Here is an 18,286-nt window from a genome sequence, read left to right as displayed (position 1 = left end):
TATTATGTTAGTGCATTTGACTTGTCTCTGTGTTTATAACAGAATCACGCTTCATTATGACAGGTGATTATTGTTTATCACCAATGCAGCATAAAATGAAGAAAGAAGAAGTGCGTAGAATAAATAAAATGATTTTTGTCTGAACGAGGTATAAAAAGTAGCTAAAAAATTAAAAAAAAAAAATGCTTTAGTTTATTTCCCGGCGACAAAAAGATTCGGAAATTGGAGGTATAAGGGTACCTGAAAATCATAGGTTGGTTGATTAGTGGGGGTGCAAGGGGGTTATTTCAGCTCACGTGCTATAGGTCCATGTGGGGTATAAGGGTTAGAACTCCACCTTTTTTTAAATTTTGATAATTTTGTCTTCTTAGTCTAATAGATTTCCCTTTAATCTGTTCCTTCTACCAATTGTTAGGCACAAAACATTTTTGTATTGAGGGGGAGACTTGGTTTGTTACGAAAAAAATAAGATTACTACAAATTTTTAGCCAAAAGTATTTTGCTCAGTCATTGATTGAAAAAAAATATTTATACTGTTTAATATTTCCACCATCCCTTTACAATACAGATATTCAAATACAATTTTTAACTACGACTGCTGCTGAAAAAAAGAAATACTTTTCGTGTCTGAGCAAAAACTCAACATTAAATCCGAGCCCCCTTCAAAAAGAAAATGGTCTGTGTCTTACTTTCATATCAAGCCAAAGAAATGCTTCGCAGGGCAATGCTTGATTAGAATGCAGAGGTCTAATCATGAACAGTTGGGCCAAAATTTTACACGCTTTCCAAGCTTGATACAGATCTCAATTTTAATAGCAATTACACAGGAAAAGAACTTGACCACAAAGTGCCTGTTTGGCCTTTTATTGCTCAATAAATAATCAATCAAAGCCTTTCTTTCCAGGATAGGTATGTCACCTTGAGGTTCATTTATAAGATTCATTCATCTTTACTCAAGCTATTGTCTGCAAAACAGGAACATGTTTGTTTCTGATCCTTCATTCGTAATCAGTTCAAGTTGAAACCCCTAAATCAATCCCATGCTTTCTTTAGTGGTTTAATTTCATGAAAATCGATACACTCAATGTATACTAACATGAAATATCTAAAGACAACAATAACAAAACTGACGACAGCATGATACCATTATTCCACCGCAGTTAACAATGATGAAACTGACTATAGCATGATACCATTATTCAACCGCAGACAACAATGACGAAACTAACCACAGCATGATACCATTATTCAACCGTAGACAACAATGACGAAACTAACCACAGCATGATACCATTATTCCACTGCCGACAACAATGATGAAACTAAGACAGCATGATACCATTAATCCACTACAGACGACAATGACGAACTGACGACAAGATGATACCATAATTCAACCGCAGACGACAATGACGACACTGATGAGAGCGTAGTACCATTATTCCACCACAGACAACAATGACGAAAGTGACTGTAGCATGATAGCATTATTTCACTGGCTGTACTTGTGTAATTGATACAAAAGCTGGTGTCCGCGATTGTTTAATGGTGAATTAATAGGATGTTACACCATAAAAAACCAATCAATTAATAAAACAACAAATAAAGCCTTGAGATAAGAAACCAGTACAGTAAATACAAAATCCGAAAATGAGAGAGTACATCGAAAAGGAAATTGTCGTAGACGACAATGACGAAACTGAAGACATCATGATCCCATCAATCGACGACAGACGACAATGATGAATTGATGAAAGCATGATACAATTATACCGTCGGAGACAACAATAATGAAACTGACGACAGCATGTTGCAATTATTTCACCACAGCCAACCATAACGAAACTAACTATAGCATGATACCATTATTCCACTACAGAAAACAATGACGAAACTGAAGACAGCACGATACCATTATTCCACTACAGACGACAAGGATGAACTGATGACAAGCATGATACCATTACTCCACCGCAGACGACATTGACGACACTGATGAGAGCGTAGTACCATTATTCCACCACAGACAACAATGACGAAACTGACCACAGCTTAAACCATTATTCCACCACAGACAACAATGATGAAACTGACGACATCATGATACCATTATTCCACTGCAGACGACAATGACAACAGCATGATACCATTAGTCCATCGCAGGCAACAAAGACGAAACTGACGACAGCATGATACCATTAGTCCATCGCAGGCAACAAAGACGAAACTGACGACAGCATGATACCATTAGTCCATCGCAGGCAACAAAGACGAAACTGACGACAGCATGATACCATTAGTCCACAGCAGTCAACAATGAAGAAACTGACGATAGCATGATACCATTATTCCACCGCAGACAACAATGACAACAACATGATACCATTAGTCCACTGCAGTCAACAATAAAGAAACTGACGATAGCATGATACCATTATTCCACCGCAGACAACAATGACAAAACTGACGAAAGCGAGATACAATTATTTCATCGCAGTCAACAATGATGAAACTGACTGTAGCATGATACCATTATTCCACCACAGACGAAAATAAAGAAACTGACGACATTATGATACTATTATTCGACGGCAGACGACAATGACGAACTGACGACAGCGTGATACCATTATTCCACCGCAGTTAATTATCTATTTTAAACTTTTCTTGTTTAAAATGTTAATTAATACTAGTGAAATCGACTGGAACCCTCTTAAATAAGGCCTCCATCATGGATGTCCTTAGTAGATACCTTCTGGAAGGTATGACCTCTTTAGCAGATACAATCAGGAAGACGTGAAACATATCATCATCAGATGGTAGCGATAAATTGGACACATCTTGAGAAATCATCAACAAGACCACACTTTAACAGCCCTTCCATGGACACTAGAGTTACAGCCAAGCATAGATTACATGGCGTCATACCATTGTGTTTGAAATGCGCAAAATTAACCCCATCATGGGAATATCTTCAGAAAATGGCCAGAGACAGGCCAGTACATTAAAACTAGCCCTTAAGGGCAAACAAAAAAGAGATTTTCGTAATATATGTTTTATTTTTTTTTACACCAGCTGAATACTATTACAAGACAATTTACACAAAAAATCTCAAATGTGCTTGGATTAGAAGTAAAATTCTGGATACTTGACACAATTCAGGAACAATAACTCTTCTCTTCTAAAGTTGAATAAAATCAGACTTATTATGGAGGACTGCAATGGCTTTATAATGTTTCACAGTAATTTTGAATTGAAAGCATATTTAACAGCATAAGTTCCCACTATATAAAAACAACTTGATGATTCAAACTCGTATATTCTCAGAAACAAAATCTAACTAATTAATATTATTGGACTGGATCTGTATTGAAACTAAATAATTAAATAAGTTTTAAATCAGGTAAAATGCATGTCCATAGCCCACAAATATGAAAAAATAATTTTACTCAAGGATACTTTCTGTATTTGAAAAGATTATACTTTGATCTCTACATCAATAGATTTGTTTAGAATATTTTTTTAAGAAAATGTAAGAAACAATAAATTTTTGACAGAATTAGCTGCCCTTTTTTGTGTGCATTTCATTAAGATTATAAATCACCTTACCAAAATGCTTTGCTTTTCAAGTGCACTGTGATGTGGTGTTAAAATAAAAAAAACAAGTAATATTGACATATATTTGTTTTGCCTCATAACAATTTTTTCCAATTTGGAATTATCTACAACTGAATGAATAATTACAAATGAACACTACATGTACATGTATTTTATAAGTGTTATTAATTCAACATGCTGAAGTGCAAGTTCAAACAAATAATCAAGACACAATGTATAATACATGAAAAACCTTTCATAGCTTAATTCTACATAAACAGAAGTTCTCACTAGAGAAAATAATTCCATCTTAAAAAAAAGAATCCAAATAGTCTGCCTTTCATGCGATAATCCATATTGGCAGAGCACATAATTAAAGACTCCGTGAATCGACAAAGCCTCTTGAACGAGTCCATGTTGACAGTGTCCTGAAGATGAATATATATTCCACAGAATGTATTGGAATGTGTCACTTCTTTGATGGACATAAAATATTAGGTTTGTCATTAATATCCATATTGATCATGACATATGTTGGATTCGCCCATTATCGGAAAATCCACATTCACTAAGTGTTTAAAACCAACTTCCACCATGCCTTGGCCATCTACATGTAGATACACGAATATTGTTCTTAGTGTTTCAGAAGATAAATTATAAATCATTCTACCGTTCAATGTACATGTACATGTAATTCCATATGGTTAGGCCTCATTAGTTCTAAAATAAAAACTGGGTTTATTCATCTCAGGGAAAATCCTAACTGACCTTCTTAACAAGTCACTTGATATTTCCTATTCAATTGTCAGACTTTGGTTTGGTGGAATTGAACTATGAATAATTGATGTAAACATACTTACAGTGGATACCCAGGGGGTTCATGGGGTGATGGAAAATTTGTGTTACATATATCTTCATTAAAAATATCCAATGAGCAAATACTGACCTGAGTGCCCTTTCGGGACCCCCTTTTTAAATTTCTCAATCCAACCCTGTAAGTACATACACAAGAAAATGAAACACACACACATATATATATATATATTTATACAAAAAAAAAAAAAAAAAAAAAATCAAACAAAATAAAAAAAAATAAAAAAAAATAAACAAATATTGTAAATGAATGAATGTGCATTCTATTCATGCCATGTACATTTATATATTGATAAAAATTACATTTAAACATAGATGATGTACTGTACACATGGTAAGTATTGAAGAAATCTCCATGCATTTACAATTAGTGAAAATGCATGTGATTTCCAGTTTATTTACTTTAAGTCAAAAATATTTCAAATTTCAAGAATAAAAAATGAGTATACATGTAACTTCAGAAGGATTTATAAATGTACAGTACATGAAGAAATGTATTTAATTTTTTTAAATGAAATTTGACATGAATATACATGTACAAGGATATCAGTTGTCAAAGTTGAAGGTGAAATGTCTTGTATAACAATTCAAATCCTGGATAAAAATAAAAATAAAGTATAATACATGTTTTTACATACTACTTCTTTTACAGTTTCATTTTAATATTTGAAAGTGTTGTTTTTTAAGAGTCATTAAAAGGATGCATACATGTACATGCATTCATAATATTTATAACTACAATAAGTTATAACTATTTGTTTACAGTGCCTAAAATATTCATTGTTTTAAAGACACTTTTAAAAGAATATACATGTATATATATATATGATATTCATGACAAATAACAAATAAATATTTTTTAAATCATTTGAGTACGACTAAATCAAAGATAGAAACATGAAAATGATAAATACAACTATAAACAGGTACAAAAACAATGAAGTGAACAGATTTTCACTGATGACACATCTAGATACATGTACATGTATTAGAAAAAAAAAACTTGATGAAGACCAAGACTTATTAATAAAGAAATATAAAATAATTTCCAAAAAATCAATTATTTTACTAAATAAACTAATTTAGTATCATTTCTTTTAAAGATTTTTTATTACGTTAATTACAAAATGTATTACATTTATGTAAATAAAAAAGTAAAAATTTATTAAAGATAATTAAGTCAGTAAATTAAAACATTGTTCTTAGATAAAAAGAGAAAAATTTCTGATATTTTTATGAAGATTTCTGATTAATTAAATCATTATAGATTAAACATATTTTATTTATCTCTAAATCTGAATTTGTTTAATAAATTAATATTGTCTCAGTCCATCAAGAGAAAAAAAACACTAAATCATTATAAATGCACCATTCAAACTACATGTACATGTTATAATCTTATTAGTCATAAAAATACAAACTGGCATTGTTCCTCACATGAATCATACATTAGATTTGAACCAATTATAAAATACAGGTATAGGTGTTAACATAATTACAGTGGTGGGTGCAGGGTGTAATCCCCCTTTGAATAATTTTTAATTTTTACAACCTATGGACCTTATTGAGCAAATAATAACCTGGCACCCCTCCCCTTTTTCATAATTTCTCCATCCACCCCGTTAGTGCTAAATATATAAAATCAAATACACATACATGTACATATATATATTTACAACAACTGACTTAAAAATCAACATTTTATACATGTAGCTGTACATGTATCTACATGTGAATCTATAAATTGAAGATATTTCTATTTATCATTGCATTTGCAAGTACATGTAATCACTGTTGTGGTTAATTTAATGTCCTTAGTAGTATCTTTCATTAATATACATGTAATTAATATTTCAAGAAAAAAACACAATAACAGTTATGAAATAAATCAAACTTTTTAAAAAAATATGTTCATTTTAGTTGAAGCAATGAAGACTTATAAGGATTTTACATGTTGCCAAAAAAATTATATTAAATTAATTCAAATCATGACTAAAAAAATGCTACATGTACATTACATGACTACTTTTTTTAATTATTGTTTTAAAGAAATTTATTTTTAAAGGCCTACATGTAAATACTGGGTATGAATAAATCACTTATACATGTACATGTACTTATCTTTTACCACATTCATATCTTGATGTGGTACATGTATGGTGTTAGATATTTACACAAAGTAATACTAGTATTAAAATTTTTGATTTTAATTATTTTCAGTTTTCAAAGGAGAACATTTCATATATTTAGAAACATGAAAATGCAAATATATACAACAAAAGGCATTATTTTCAATGATGACACATCTACATGTAAATACATGTACATGTATTTGACAATCTTGATGAAGACCAACTCTGATTGATAAAAAAATATAAATTAAATTTATGAAATATATATATGAAATTTCTGTACTATTTGAAACATTTTTTAATAAGTTAATAATTATCATATTTTTGTAAATCTTATGCCAAGATAAAAGTAGAAAGTTCTGTCAAATATTGTTAAGATTTTTGAAAATGAAGTCCAAAAATTAAATCATGTATCTTTTCTTTTTATCAAGTTAATTATCATATGAACAAATATGTTTATTTATGTCTGACAATTAAGAAAAAGGTGGAAATGTCTGATATTATTAAAATTACCTTTTCTGCTCTTTACCTTTAGTAAAAGAAAAAAGCAGAAGTTCCGAATAAAAATGCTACAACTGGTACTTCATATGAGACTTACCACATAAAGTGATGAATCAGCAGGGAACCAGAAATATGGCGGGAAATCATGGTATTTCAGCTCCTCAATTGTGAGGTAATAGGGAACATCTCAAAATATCCATAGAAACAAGATGGCGGATAAACAATACGTTCAGTGCAAAACTCTCGTAGGAAAAATAAATTTCGAATTTTTTTTAATCTTAGAGGTAAGGACGAGAAATAATTGTATGAAAATTGTAGTACTGAACGACATAAATAAAATGGCAAATTTCTTAAAGGAACTTATGAGTAACTTAAAAGATAATTAAAAAAAAACTGCCAACAGGCCGAGGTGAATTCGAGTATACATGTCATGTATTTGACTATCTTGATGAAGACCAAAACTGACTGATAAAAAAAAGGAAATAATTTTCTTTTTTTAAAATCATTCATTTAACACTGTACTCAATATGCTATTTCTGTACTTTTTGAAAAATTTTTTAATAAGAAATGAAGCCCCAAAAAATAAAAGGTATTTCTTTTCTTTTAATCTAGTTAATTATCACATGAACAAATGTATGTTTATTTATGTCTGACAATTAAGAAAAAAAGGTAGAAATGTCTGATATTATTAAAATTTATTAAGATAAACAAAGCCTACATGTAAAAAATAAAACATGTTTTCTTACCTTGAAATCGAATTAATCTCAATAATTTGTTTATCTCAGTTTTGATTCTCCATCAAAAGTCAATATACAGTAAATATCCTGACCACATTCTTAGAATCAACAACAGTGAGGAGATGGGTCACTTTATCATAATGTACACACCGAGGGCGCCACAACCCATCACCTCCACTGACTACAACTTCATGTTTATCTCCATCCCTTGAAATTAGTAATAAATTATGTTTGTTAATATCACACACAAAAATATTCTGGTGTTCATCCATTGATATTCCAAGAGGCCCTGACATTGTATTGTGATCCTTGAATGTAAAGATAACTCTGAGATCAGAATCCAGGACAGTAACTGTGTTGTTGTTGTTGTCAGGACAGGTATAACATATTCTGTTGCCATCTGTGTCTATATATGAATAAACATCAACAGTCTGGTCATCATGGAGTTTGTCTATTTTTTCTGTATCTATATTAATTTTTCGGATTCCTACCTGATCTACACAGAAGTATAAATGTCCATCACTATGTGTAATTCCATAGACTTTACTCTTTATCTGAAGTGTTTTAATGATTTTACTCCTGTCTACATCTATGATGGATATTGTTTTATGGTCAGGATTAGAAACAGCAACATGGTTCTCATTGATGACTGTTACACCATCTACTCCTCCATTAAATCTGACTGATGATTTGTGTTGACCATTACTGTGCAGTATGTTTACTACATCATTGGACCAATCAGTCAACACCAGGAGTCCATTAGGCAGCGTACAACAACCAGTCCACAAACCTTGATCTACTGTAAACTGTTGTTTAAGTGTCAGTTGTCTGGGGAATCTTGTCTTCACCTCTGCCTGACCCATGTTTGGTTTGTTTATGTTTATGGATGTTGTATTTTTTTCTTTTGATACTTTAATGTCACACAGAGTTTTTATTCCAAAAATTGTGTCGTCTGCTGTGATGTTTTCATTCATTTCTATGTCTGTATTATCCATGGCTCCTTTTTCAGATAATTTGTGTAAGATTTCTTCTGATTCTTCAACTTCGCTCTCCATTTGTTTTGTTGCAATGAATGTTTCGAAATTTGATGCGTGGTTCTTAATGAGTTCCTCCTGTTCCAATAATTCACCAAGTTTTCTTTTATTTGATTCCAGGATTTTTGTGGTGGCTTTGATTTCATTTATATTTTCATTTACAACTGACTCTAACTCTGATAGTGTTTTGTTTTCTAGTTTCTTTATTTGATCAATAAGATTTTGTGTTTTTTCTTTCACCTCAGTTGATAGTTTTTCCTTCTTTTTCTGTAGTTTTTTCACATTTTCTTCCCTATCAATGATTGCATTCAAGACAGCTTCATGATTTGTTTTTATATTGGTCCATAAATCCTCGAAAACTGCAGATGATTTTACGTTACGGATGACATCTTCTATATCTAAAGTGTCTTTACACTTTTTATGGGACTCCAGTCGACATTTTTGACAAATAACAGAGTCATGAGACCTACAATAATATTGATATCTTTGCTTGTGTTCTGCACAGTCGAGTTGAATTTTTTTGTCGATGAATGATGCCATTTTTCTGCAATATAAAGAGAAAACTATTAATTTCAATTTTAGTCCAGGAGACAATTATCTTAAAATCAATTATATATAGCTTAGTATAATCACTTTTTGGGATTTAGCATTGGTTCTATTTTTTTGTTTTGACGGTGGTAGTCAAAGCAAAAAAAATTCTCCAGGGTGAAATCCCAAAATGGATAAGGCTTGTTACAAAATGTATTTTTATTGATTTTTGAATGAGTTTAGACCTTTCATACAGGTTAAAATCAGTTACATACATCTGTGCTGCGAAACGTAGCTTGAACTATTATTTCGTGATTTGGCACTGAGGATATTTTTTTTCTTTTGACAGTTTACCATTTTTTTATTGACTTTAAAATAAGTTTATATAAACCTTTCAACTTTCAACTACCCTGGACTTTTTATGAGCAACTCGGTCGGTGTTTCAAGAAAAGCAGAGGACACTAAACCTACTTTGTATGTATTATTTTAGTGACATGTACTACGTGTTCTTTTTTATGTCTGTTTTCTATGTATTATCTTTCTCACTGGATTACTTTCTTTTGATTTCTGCTAGAACCTTGGTTCCCTTGATTACTATTCATACAGTGGGTCAAAATACTAAGCCTCTTGACCTGACTTAGCAGATACGTTCATCAGTTGTTTGAATTGTAGCGAAAAATAGCAATATTTGACTCTTTTTTGCTATTTGTCACTTATATTCAAACGACTGTGCGTACATGTATATTAAGCCCTTGTTTTCCGTTAAAAAAAATCCAAAGTTGTGATTACAAAGGCTAAACCTACTCCAGCAATGCTGGAGTTGGCAAGCTATTTTCTGACTTAGTGCCATCCTAAGAGTTGGGGTATGGGGGAACGGAATTCCAACTTCTAACGTTGTAGGAGTAAGGTTAAACCTCTCTGGAATCTCAAATTTAAGTACTTGCATGTGTCATCCCTTTCGGGATCGGTGGTGGTCAAAACAAAAATATATCTCCTGTACCGAATCACAAAAGGAATTACTGTCATGTCTTAATTTGGCACAACCGTATATATCAAGTTTGAAAATCAACACAGTTATTGAGGGACAATATGTTTGTATGACTTACAGACATGCAACACCGTCAGGGATTTAAATTAGCGGTGGTCCTGCACCTTTCAGACAGACGCGGAGTTTCTGTTTCAATGATGACGTAAGTCTGCGGGTCTTACTAATTGGCGACAAGAAGTGACAAAAAGCGACAAGAAACAACAAGTGGAATAGCGCAAAGAAATTTGTGTTTTTATTTAAACAGAGACATACAGTTGTTTATTCATGTGTTTGATTTAAAGCAAAAAAAAATTAAAAAAATAGGAAAATATTGTTTTTAAAAACCAGGACAAGAATATTTTTCAGGTAAAAATGTGAAGATAAAAAGGTTGTTTGAAATATTTCCAAAATGATAGTAGTATCAGGAAGATTTTTTTCATTAAAGAAAAATAATAAAAAAGAAAGAGATAAATCAATAAAGTAACAGAAAAACTGACTTCAAAATATGTTATAAAGATTCAATTCTCTCATTTTTTAGATTAAGGCATATTGCTCAACTTGGTATTATTTTTTGCAGTTTTCATATCTCTCTAGATAATAACCCATTTTATCATATATTTTGAACTAATTTCTTTTATAACAATACATTTTGCTATGTTTTTCTTCCATTAAAGAAAAAAAAATCACCTTTTCTTTTAATCATACCATTGAGTATTGTTTCCAAATAATTTCCTGTTTGTTATTTCACATAAAACATGTTTCCATACTTTTATCAATTTGAAAATACATCAAATCAAATCTAATATATAGATATAGTTTCTTTATGAATTGTAGTAACTAATTTATTCAAACTGTTCATTGGTCAAATTGAGAAAAAAAAATTTTTATTTTAAATTTGTATCAGTTGACTTCCGTTTTTTTCTAAATTTTCCTAAAAATAATTAACTCATTTTTTTTTTTCAATAATTATCTCATTTTTGTCCTATGTTACTTTATTTTGCCTTTAAATGAAAAAAAATGTCGCTTTAATTTCTCAAATTCTTGACCTTTCTTGTCCCCACTTGACACTAATTAACTATAAATTTCTATAGGAAACATTTTGTTATAGTTTGCTAAACAATGTGACATTGAGTCACGGTAAAATAGCTACTTGTTGCAGTTTGTGTTAAAGCTTCCTGGTTCAATCATAATACAGAGTATCAGAAGTACCTGTAAAGTCCGAAACAAACTCAATACAACATCAAACGAAACGAAGAACGAAATCGAAAGAAATGAAATATAACAGAACCACTCAAACCAGATCCATTAATTTAATATAGAAATTGAAACATGTCCCAATAATCATTATAATTAATAGGATTTTAGGCTATGCCAATGATGGACGGAGCACTTGTGCAATCGTCTACTTCCGTCAGAATATTTTAGCCATTCATAGTTCTGGTCTTACATTCTACATACATGTATATAGGTCGCTGACGCTTCGTTAAAACAATTAATTGTGTTTTGGGTTGGAAGGAAAAACTATTTGAAAATAATATACGTTGTGGAGTGGCTCAGATAAACGTAACATAAGAATAATGAATAAGTTAATAATAGCCACATTTAAAGGTAAAAAGGGAACTACATACGAATATATTCAAGTTACCTATTCATTTTTAAACGCATAATAAACCATTTGATGTTTAACTAGAAATGAAAACCCAGCGAGATTGTAAATAGTATTCAATCATCGAAAAGGAATAATAAAAGGAATGCCGAGTACTAATTGGGACACTGTCTTATGCAGGCCTTGAGGCAGTGGTTCCAGTCAAGAAACATTATAAAGAAAGGGATGCTATGCTTTTATTTGCCGCTCATCGTTTGACCATTTTTGTTACACAAAGGTGCCATTACCCCCAAAACCATCCTGACGTATTATCCACTGTATCATAAATATATTTTTATTACGGTTACCGCCTCATGACAACGGAAGCTACGAGATGGCAAATAAAAATGAAACTTTGCATAGACGATGGCATATGAATTTCGATAATGCACTTCTTGGGAATTGTGCCATTTTTTGGTCTGGTATTATTGCTTTTTGCAATATTAATCATTCTATTTTGCTATTTTGGCCATGATTGGTGAAATCATATCACAGGGGCTTGCTCCCACTATCATATATGCAGCCGGACTCTATATATTAAGAAGTATTTGGTGGTGATACCTGTATTTATTTATTAGGTTGTTTGCAGGGCAGTAATAAGTAATAAATATATTTGATTTTTTTTCGGGGTGGGAGGGGGGTGGTTGAGTTGAAGCGAGTTACCCCAAAATCTGGGATTCCCGTTTTCTTGTTATATACTATTCGGACTGCATATTTGGGAGTAGAACCAAGCCCCTGTGATAGTATTATAATACTTTATCGTTTATGTTAATGTACGTGTCTCTGGACTAAGTGGCCAGGAACTACGCGCTTTCACATGACACATAGGTGTCTATGAAACAACTTGTAGCACTTGAGCTATGAACCTTATCAACTGAGAAATGAAGATAGTTGAGTGTAACACGTTTCTAAGGATATGATTTATTTCAATGATTTGTGGCTTAAGGAGGTAGAGCTGGGGTAAGGGACGCCTCTTGAAATCAGTGATATGGTTACATCATATTCGATTTCACCAAAGCATATAACGCTTTCATTTGAAACATAATGAAATCAGTCCAAGTTACTTGATGCTTACATGAGATTGATGTCAAATGCTGAATACAAACGTTATAATGATTTGTAAGAGTTATGTCCTTTACCCTATGTCTACCTCCTTAAATTTGAATTATTTAACAGACAGTTTTGACCTGGAGGTCGATAAACTGAATTTCGACCTGAAAATTTAAAAACTGGGAATGGTCAACTAGTAGTTTGTAGTTCAATTATGGGCTATATCGGAGTGTTCCATGTAAACATATATCGAACCCGAACATTACGCAAACTGGCACGCTACTATGATGCATTATAATGTATTTTGGTGTGTGTGTTTTTAAATGTCCTTCATAATCAGAATGGTGAATTTAAGAAAAATAAAACGATGAGTTTAATATTAACCATTCATAATAATAAGCTTATAATAAGCTTATGTTAAGATACGTTTGAATTCGATTCCCGTACTTTCCTTTTATTCCATATTTTTGGAATACGACGAATATTTGAGGCGCTAAAACGATTGATATAAATTGATTCAGTACATGAGTACTTTGATTCTACAGCATGAATCACCTCTACCATTGGCAGTGTCTGAATTCTACGTGGATTGGTACTTGAATATACATGTATTAATACTTGTTATATATGGATTTGTGTACATTGTATTGAGGCAGACCTCATTCTGTTTTGATATTTCAAAAAAAACAAAAAAAACAAAAAAAACAAAAAAAAAACAGACTAGTCTTAGTCTTAAAGTTTGACCCTTGACATATTTATCAACCATTATGAAATAATAAAGCACGGACAATACAAGAATATGGTACAATGAACTGAAGTAAAAGCTGAATGGAAAAGTAAATCTTACTCTTTACTGGTCAGTATTCCCAATTAGCACGAAGTTAACTTATTTGAACGTCAGAGAGGAAAACGTCCTGTTGGTTTAGTACGGAATGTTATCTTTTTATTTCCTGGTATAACCACAGATTACACACGATTAGTTATGGAAGCTCATAGGGTACACCCGATTCCTAGTTGTTTTTTTTTTCAAAATAAGTCAGAATAATTGGTTAAAACTGGTCTTGTCGACATTTCAAAGGTCAGAATGTTGTTTTATAAACAAACATGTCGACTTTTATCATCATATATTTCTCGACTTTTTCCCTAGTTCAAATGATCAAAGTGTGTGCATTATACATGTATCATGGCGGCTTGTTTTTGTTAACTTTGTAAACCACATGTCCACATGTTTTATTCCAATACAAAATTACACATGCGCAATCACGAATGTCGAACGCCTGTCAGATTGTTATTTACATCGGCTAGTTCTACATCCCATCAACAAATAATTTGCTGAAAGATAATTTATTTGAACAAAATACATCTTACCAAGCCAATATAATATTATTTCCACAGAAAACACAATATTAATGCTACAGACGTATGCTTTTCTCCCACAGGCGTATTTTAATCTGACAGGCGTATGCAGTCGTATTTAAGTAGGACCGGAAATATCTGCCAATCAAACTCGAGCTACCTTAAGGACTTCGTCGACAATAAAATGATATTTTTTTTAATTTTATACTTCACTTGAGAAATAATTTCTTAAAATCACGTTTTTTAATTAAATCATTCAAAGAAATACTCTTTTCAAACTATTTAAATTCAGTTTCATTTTAAATTTACGATTTTTGTCGTATCTCGAAAATACCCGTATGAAAATACGATCAACAGCGGAATGCTTGAAATCGAAGTGCAACGAGAAAACAATGATATCTTGGTAGGTATCTGTCGAAGAAGAAACGAAGTTATATACCAAGAAGAGAAATATACAATATTACCATGATGCTTGAAGGGGAGTTTTGACGGAGGTGTCAACAAACTAAAACTACACACGGTTACTGTACTAATATTCGGTAGGCATTGTCTAAACCAGCGAGCACCATGAACTGTACCATACATGTACCGTCTGTGCGAGATTCGTAAAAAATATTAAAGGACATTACAATGATTGGGGGGGGGGGTCGACCCGGATGAAATTTTTTGCTGCTCAAGTTCAGTATTTTTATTAACATTTAAGCAGCGAGCAAAATCAATATTTCTATTTAAAAAACTGCCTTGTGAATATATGGGGAATTTTTTTTCAATAAATTAATAACTTGAACATTGCCCCCCCCCCCCCCCCCTTAAGGGCATCTCTAGCAGCATCAATTTTAGTTTCAATCTGTACAGATATATTACAGTTCTCCACGGATAGTGGGAATATTTTACATTTGACATAAACAAAGTTCAGATGACAGCTGCAAATTCCAAACAGAAAATTATTGCCTTTCCTATCTTGGAAAAGCTATGCTGCGATTTTGATAATATAATCGGAATTATATTTTTTCTGAGGCGGGTTAGGTTCTTGACAACAGCAACAGTGGAAATACACGTACGTACATCCGCGTGTTTCCAGAAGTTTTTATAAACATACCATTCACTTCTTTAAATAATTAAAACAAATTAGAAAAAAAACTTGAAAACCATCAGAAAAGATGAATTTATTTCTACTGAAACGTAATCTTAACCCATATTTTCTAATTTGTTTGATTGAAGGAAATGACGTATTTACGCCGTAAGGACAGTCACTTTTTATTACTTCTGGGACATGACTTTTTTTTCGCTCGCTAATAATTGATTATTATGGACAAATGCATTTTGGCTTCTGAAATATTAAATTGGTGATTTGTAATTTAAGTAACGAAAATTTCTCGACCAATTCCCCATGACAATCAAATACTGAATGGCAGTTTCTCAGTACTTCATTACATACTGAAAACCAACAATTTAATTTCATACATTCATTCTTTTTAAGGGTATGGGTTGCAGTATACAGAAATGGTGATTCTTTTACTTGTAAACATTGAGGTTTTAAGAGTATAACTGTACTAACAAAGATAATCAATGGTGAGTTGCAGACTGTTATTGTCCAGTGTGCTAAATTAATTAGATTACTTAAATAATACTGGTCATTATCAAAACAGGTTAACTAATTATGGAAGTGGTAACGTACATATGTGTGGTATATATTTCATGCATTCTAAAGAAAGATGTTGGCATTTTCCCATGTAAATTCTGGATTGTGATGGGTATACAATACTGAATATTTCTTTAATTACCCTCAAGGTAAAGTGTGCAAATTTAAATAAAATGGTAGTAATTCAGGAATGCCTGTCTGTGCAGTAATATCCTCAATTATGTGATGCACACAACTGGTTTTGAGGTTGTGTAAACTAAAAGAGTATTACATCCTTATAACTTCAAAATACAATAAGTTAGCATTTAATAGGTTTGTGATGTCACTGTCATACACATGTAGAAAAAAAAGATGAAAAATAACTTTCTTTATGTAATCAGTCAATATATTAAATTAAGATGATTTTTATAATACTACCTATGTACATGTACATTATCATTCATGTATCACTGGGCAATCAGGACTTAAACAAGGATACATTGTATATCTAGTCTAATTTTTGATTTCAGATGAGTCGTTTACAGTTTTGTCAGAAGAATTGAAACCAGATTAATGTCCTTGTATAATGTGGATGCTACTCCATGTGTTTTAAGTTTAATACTGTGATCTAAAACACAAATGCAGATACATGTACTGTAGTATAGTGCTTTGATTGAGAACCTTTGAAATTGTATTAGTTGAGACCCTTGAGCATAAATGTAGATTTTTTTTCAAACCATTATACATGCTATGTTTCTATTGCAATAAACTTTACAAATTATACTGTACAATTTGATATATGGAGTCTTGTTTAAAAAATTTTAGGGGAAACATTCTAAATCCAGCTTTTCTATTATACTTTAATTGGAAAAAAAAGATTCTTAAGTCCAACTTTCCGATTGTTTTCCTTGTGAAAAAATTTCTAAGTTCCCACTTTCGGAATATTTTCCGATTGAAAAAAATTCCAAGTCCCTACTTTCCGAACATTTTCTGAGTGAAAAAAATTCCAAGTCCATACTTTCCAAACACTTTCTGAAAAAAATGCCTAAGTCCTCACTTTCCAAACTATTTCCGAAATTAAGTACAGATTTTCGAATAATACATTCGGAATTCCAAAATTAAAGTCGGAATCTCCTGCTACGGGTTAACAAAGTAACAAAAGCAAATGAGCAACTTGGACTCCACTAAAAACTTGGAGCATGGACCTGGTGCACTGGTAGGGTAAGCATCCTCTGCTTTTCTCGAAACATAAAAAAAAATAAAAAGTCCGGTGTAGACGAAAGAGGAAAGGAAAACTTTGACTTTTTTATCTGCATTGCAATACTTATTTTCACAGAAAAAAATTGTTCGGTTGTCCATTTTATTTGTTATAAGCTGAAGAAGTAACATTTTTTTGCTTAAAAGTGGTTAGAATAGCACATATCACAAGAAGATACAAGAATATCTTCTATGACGTCGCATTTGAAATGATGAAACTAAAGAAAATTTGTAGCCACGTGCACATGGCCATAATTGTGTTTACTTTTGACCACATGATGAGGGTTTTGATTGGCTATATTTTGATATATTTACATTTGATTGACACCTCCCATTAGGATATATTGTTAACATGAAAAATAGACAAAAAGTGGCGAAAATTAAATCTGGTGGTATATTGTTGGGATATAACATAGAATATGAAGATTGTATTGAATGCTTTGACACTGCTTGTAAATATGTTTTATGGTTTAGAGTAAAGGGTGCACTATACGGTTACATTAAGGTGCACTGTTTCACACACCAAGTTACCCCGGTCTAATTTTGTAAAACTTAAAATTAAAAGTTGAAATTTGGTGGATATATTGTTTAAATGTAGTTAAGCATTTATACATAGACAGATGTAATATATGTTATGGTAAACAGGTGTAATTTAAAGGAAGAATGGTATCCGGAACGTTTCAGTCCCCTGCCGTATTAGGTTCTCTCCTCAGGATTAGGGTGCAGGCACGAGACTGCAATTAATTTTCAAGTGCATTTCAATATACACATTTGAGCAGATGAAAAAAATTCCACCGGCGCAAACTGAATAAAACTTCTCTGACCTAAAGATATGTACAAACAGGATTTTATTTAGAAATTGTAGAAAATTTTACCATCATTTTCTGAAATTAATACATATAATTCTCTGATACCACTGAATATAATT

The 18,286-nt window shown here is 31.7% G+C and overlaps 1 protein-coding gene and 1 long non-coding RNA gene across 3 annotated transcripts; one reads left to right on the top strand and one right to left on the bottom strand.

Moving 5' to 3' along the window:
• Nucleotides 1-4,547: 4,547 nt before the first annotated feature.
• LOC148597122 (uncharacterized) lies at nt 4,548-14,122 on the bottom strand. Of its 2 annotated transcripts, none has more exons than XM_088563153.1 (2): nt 13,972-14,122; nt 4,548-9,418 (listed from the first exon to the last, which is right to left on the bottom strand). In XM_088563153.1, the coding sequence occupies exon 2, from the start codon at nt 9,412-9,414 to the stop codon at nt 7,909-7,911; it is 1,506 nt and encodes a 501-aa protein (XP_088419279.1). In that variant the 5' UTR covers nt 9,415-9,418; nt 13,972-14,122; the 3' UTR covers nt 4,548-7,908. The 2 variants fall into 2 exon arrangements, with proteins under 2 accessions (XP_088419279.1, XP_088419280.1); XM_088563154.1 differs by lacking the exon at nt 13,972-14,122 and adding an exon at nt 10,509-10,618.
• Nucleotides 14,123-14,670: 548 nt separating this feature from the next.
• On the top strand, nt 14,671-16,897 carry LOC148597121 (uncharacterized). Its single transcript, XR_015918964.1, has 3 exons — nt 14,671-14,883; nt 15,961-16,052; nt 16,632-16,897. It is a non-coding gene; the product is annotated as an uncharacterized LOC148597121 (long non-coding RNA).
• The last annotated feature ends 1,389 nt before the right edge of the window (nt 16,898-18,286 follow it).

This window comes from Perna viridis, chromosome 15, assembly GCF_037379345.1.
Source record: "Perna viridis isolate PV_CMFRI_1.1 ecotype Kerala chromosome 15, ASM3737934v1, whole genome shotgun sequence".
In the NCBI taxonomy this organism is placed as follows: Eukaryota; Metazoa; Mollusca; class Bivalvia; order Mytilida; family Mytilidae; genus Perna; species Perna viridis.
This window is presented reverse-complemented; position numbering and strand designations above follow the sequence as displayed.